Source organism: Oncorhynchus gorbuscha, linkage group LG17 (assembly GCF_021184085.1).
Source record: "Oncorhynchus gorbuscha isolate QuinsamMale2020 ecotype Even-year linkage group LG17, OgorEven_v1.0, whole genome shotgun sequence".
NCBI lineage: Eukaryota > Metazoa > Chordata > Actinopteri > Salmoniformes > Salmonidae > Oncorhynchus > Oncorhynchus gorbuscha.
In genome coordinates, this window is record NC_060189.1 from 43,320,396 (window position 1) to 43,324,665 (window position 4,270).

At 44.4% G+C, this 4,270-nt stretch overlaps 1 protein-coding gene across 1 annotated transcript; it reads right to left on the bottom strand.

Annotated features, from left to right (window-relative positions):
* Positions 1-537: 537 nt before the first annotated feature.
* On the bottom strand, positions 538-3,268 carry nkx2.1 (NK2 homeobox 1). Its single transcript, XM_046309227.1, has 2 exons — positions 2,670-3,268; positions 538-1,849 (listed from the first exon to the last, which is right to left on the bottom strand). The coding sequence occupies exons 1-2, from the start codon at positions 3,034-3,036 to the stop codon at positions 1,182-1,184; spliced, it is 1,035 nt and encodes a 344-aa protein (XP_046165183.1). The 5' UTR covers positions 3,037-3,268; the 3' UTR covers positions 538-1,181.
* Positions 3,269-4,270: the final 1,002 nt, after the last annotated feature.

Sequence of the window (4,270 nt, forward strand, 5' to 3'; positions counted from 1 at the left end):
ATTGTAACAGCAATTTGGATTACACCCAGTCAAGGAACAGGTTTTCATTAGTCATGCATTGCTTATAAGCCAATGTTGTGTACGGTTAACATAGGCTATTCTAATAAAACAGCTAAATAATGTCGGTATAAATTGAGGCCTACTGAATCGACAAGGTAAAGTTAGTTATAGACACTGTTTTGGGGCAGCAGGCAGCCTATTGTTTAGAGCGTTGGGCCAGTAACCGAAAGGTTGCTGGATCGAATCCCCGAGCTGACAAGGTAAAAATCAGTCGTTGTGCCACTGAACAATGCAGTTAACTCACTGTTCCTCGGTAGGCCGTCATTGTAAATAAGAATTTGTTTTTAACCGACTTGCCTAGTTAAATAAATGTTACATAAAAAAACATAATAATAATAATAGTAATAATAATAATAAGTTGAAAATTATGTTGTTAATAGGCCTATATCATTTTCTGAAAACAAATTTTCAAGGTTTCTCGTAGGCCTATATATTCTTCTCTGAAACAGTATACAAATCAATTTCAATAAATGGATGTGAATTATTTTATTTCCATAATTTATTAATAGGATTGTTTGGCTGTATTTAAGTAAAATATCTATATAAGTTACAAGTAAATAAAACGTACAAATACCGATAGAACTAAAAGAACCAACAACAAACCATAAAAAAAAAACTTTGTACAACAGTTTGCTAAAAACTAGGCTATATGTTCAATTCAAAACTTTGACAGAAATATACAAGCTACGTTTTACATTAAATCTATTATAAACCAGAGCCTTCTGTGACAAAATTTGAAAAGCACCCACATATTTTCTATTGAGACCTTTAGGCCAATGACCTACACACAGGAGAAGGCCTACCTCTTGACGTAAGCATTTTATACCTTCTCAGTATAATTTACATAAATAAAAAATCCACCTTCAAGGCGAGTCTTGAAATCGCATGTACTCGACACTTCGTCTTTCAAGTTTCTTTCTTCCCCTCCTACTGTCCGCATCCAACATGGCTTTCCGAAAGAGTAAATAACATTTTAGAAGAGCGTGAACCAAATGCGCCAAGTGGCGTTGTTGAAAATGTATACAAAGTAACCGAGTTTGTTAGTTTGTCTGTTGAGGGACTTTTCTGCGAAAGCTTTGACAACAGTGTTGTTTGTTTGTGATCATAGTTTTGTCTTGCTGTCACCATGTCCGGCCGTATAAGAGAGCAGAACACTGCAGGGCTGTCCCGTACTCGGCGCTGGATGAGTTCAGGTGAGAGAGACTAGCTACCTGGGTCTGGAGAGACGGCGGGCTGGTCGAATGATGCGCTAGGTCTGGAGAGTGATCTGCGCTAACCACCTGCTGGCCCTGGTGCTGGCCTAGGCCTGAACCATTACTGGACATGATCATAACATTGGCCCCTTGCTGGTGGTGTGTCTGGACAGTAGTGGTTGGAGTGTGGGCACTGCCTTGGCATGGCTTGCCGTCTTTCACCAACACCGGCACGGCCACCCGCCGAGGGGACTGCTGCTGACAGGAATTATTATCCTGTTGCATCTGCTGCTGCGACACTTTGTCCTTAGCTTGCCTCTTCATTTTATACCGGTGGTTCTGGAACCAGATTTTGACCTGGGTGGGGGTGAGGTGGATCATGCTCGCCAGGTGCTCTCTCTCGGGCGCGGAGAGATACTTCTGTTGTTTGAATCGCCGCTCGAGCTCGTAGACCTGAGCCTGAGAGAACAGCACGCGTCTCTTCCTTCTCGGGGTGCTTGACAGCGGGCCCATGCCTTTGCCCACATCCGCGAGGGAGCCGAGGCTGCCCATGCTGCCCATGTTCATGCCCGAGGAAGAGCCCATGAAGCGGGAGACTGAAAGCAGAAATAGGCCAGTGAGATGATGATGATGATTATGATAACAATAATAATAAAATATAATATTGTTATAACGCTTCAATACCTTTAACCATAAAATAATACTCAATGTGAATGAATTGAATTTAAAACGTGTCGGAATATGACCCTTCCTTAAAAACTGAGGCTAACATGATCACGTCACTCACAGGTCTGTCTCCTAATGGACACATGACCTAACCATAATTTAGTAGCCTATTTTAACGGAATTATATGGTTTATATATTTAGTGCAATCAGATGAATAATAGGCTAATAACGCATTTGATACACCCCCACGTGACAGGTGCATTAACCTCTGTGGGCTACTCACAATAGAGTAGAAACCAGCAACAGGTGTCTGTAATATATCTTTACAAACCGAAGTGGCAATACTCTTAAATCAAATAGACTATTAGAAGCATCAATCTTGACCGCGGGAGCCTAAATGTATCATAAACGGACATTTTCAGGTGGTGTCAGCTTTCTATGAAACGTGTTCCTATATCCATGGTAAACATGATATTGGTAGACTGGCAAAACAAAAGGCACAGAGTGGGTCACTAAATTGGGCGATTAACAATGAATATACCTAACACTCCCTCGTAGTGAAACAATAACCTATCAGTATCGATGCAAAAATTGGAAGCAACAACAAAGAGTTTCAGTCATTTCTAGCACTAATTTCAGTGCAGACTAGAGCATATGGCTCTAGTGTAGACTAGCGTACGTGATGATGCGTAATAAAAAAGCTATACCCTCAGCTGTTCGGCTTCATGCAGACTAAAAGGTATACTTACTTGTGGAGAATCGCGGGTCTGTGTTGGCTCCGTACCAGCCGGTGGCAGTGGCGCTGCCTCTCATACCGTCCTGGTAGGGAGGCAGCTCGCTCATGTTGCCTAGGTTGCCGTTACAGTAGCCCCCCATCGCGGTGTGTGACAGCTGGGACACACCTGCCGCGGTCATGTGGTACGCTGCGGACACAGTCCCGTTATGGCCCATGTGGTGCTGCTGCATCGCCGCCTGAGACACCTGCGGTTGCCGGTAAGACGCGAGAGGTACCCCTAAGTTGTTATTCTCCATACTTACTTTCTTGTAGCTCTCCTCAAGAGGACTCAAGATATCGGAAACAGAAAAAGGAGTCGTATGCTTAGGGCTCATCGACATTGTTCTGGGGCAGGTGGAGAGGGGAGAAATTAGAAGGCTAGGCAATCTCTCCTTCTGTTTTTTGGGGGGGGACCAAAGCCCCTCTCTCTCTCTCTCTCTCTCTCTCTTTGGTTCCTGTTGACTCAACGTCGATCCTTGCTAGATGAACACGTAGGTAGGAGAGTCGACTGAATTCCGCCTTAATTGCATTGAGTAGGAGCTGAGCTAAGCTGGGCTGAGCTTGGTGCTGCTGGCTTCCGTTTGTTTTAGCAGGGTGCCAGGTTTAAGTCTAGCATCAGAGGCGGGGCATCACCAACTAGGGCAACAATACAAAAGCAGCTCTATCCTCCTCTCCTTTCAAACCTCGTTGCAGCCAAAGGCATAATTTGACTTACATGTTGGCCAAGCTACAGAATGCGCTCTGCAGCTTCCCTCCCACAAATCCATAAACCAAAGTGCATGCACATTGGCTACCTGTGTATTATAGGCTATTGATAGTAGGTAGGCTACTTTATTAGCAGTAGGTAGGTGGGTTTGTTGTGTTGCGGTTGACAAACACGCAGCAGTATAATGATGGCAGTGGGTACATGCACGACAAATGCACTTTATTAACTGTAGTGATGTTTACGAAGACCTCTTGATGAAAAGGGGCCTAGACGGACTTGAGAGTCTCATAGCTGGGGAACCCACCCCGACCACTTCCCAAATGGCACACTATTCCATGTTTAGTGTACTTTTTAAAACCACGTTTCGCTGCTGATGGTCAATAGTGCACGATAGGGAATATAGGGTGCCATTTAGGACACAAGCTCTGTACTCTGAGAAAAGCTCGAGTTGAACTAGTGACCTTTAATGGGCGTGAGAGGCATCTGGTTGATTGCAGACGTGTTTGCATTATGCTCGCATCTTACTCAAACATGCAAAAGTGCACTTGCTCTCTGCTACAAGGGAGGAAAATTGACGGATAAGTAAACAAATACACATCCGCGTGTTAAGTGGCAGCGCGTGAATGATTAACCCCTTTTCTATTTGTTATCATTAGTTGAGCGCGAGGAGAGAGAGCAGCGTGTCACCCCAAAATCCGGATGCTCCACTCGTCTCGTCGTCTCAGATCAGACAGCCATGCAGCCAGTCAAACGAAAATGCGTTTCAGGAGAGGCTCTCTTGTAAAGTTAACGGCGCTCAAGTATCTGTACTCTCCTTCTGCAGCAGTAGATAGGCAGGGAGAACCACAACACACGCCAGGTTGTCGTCC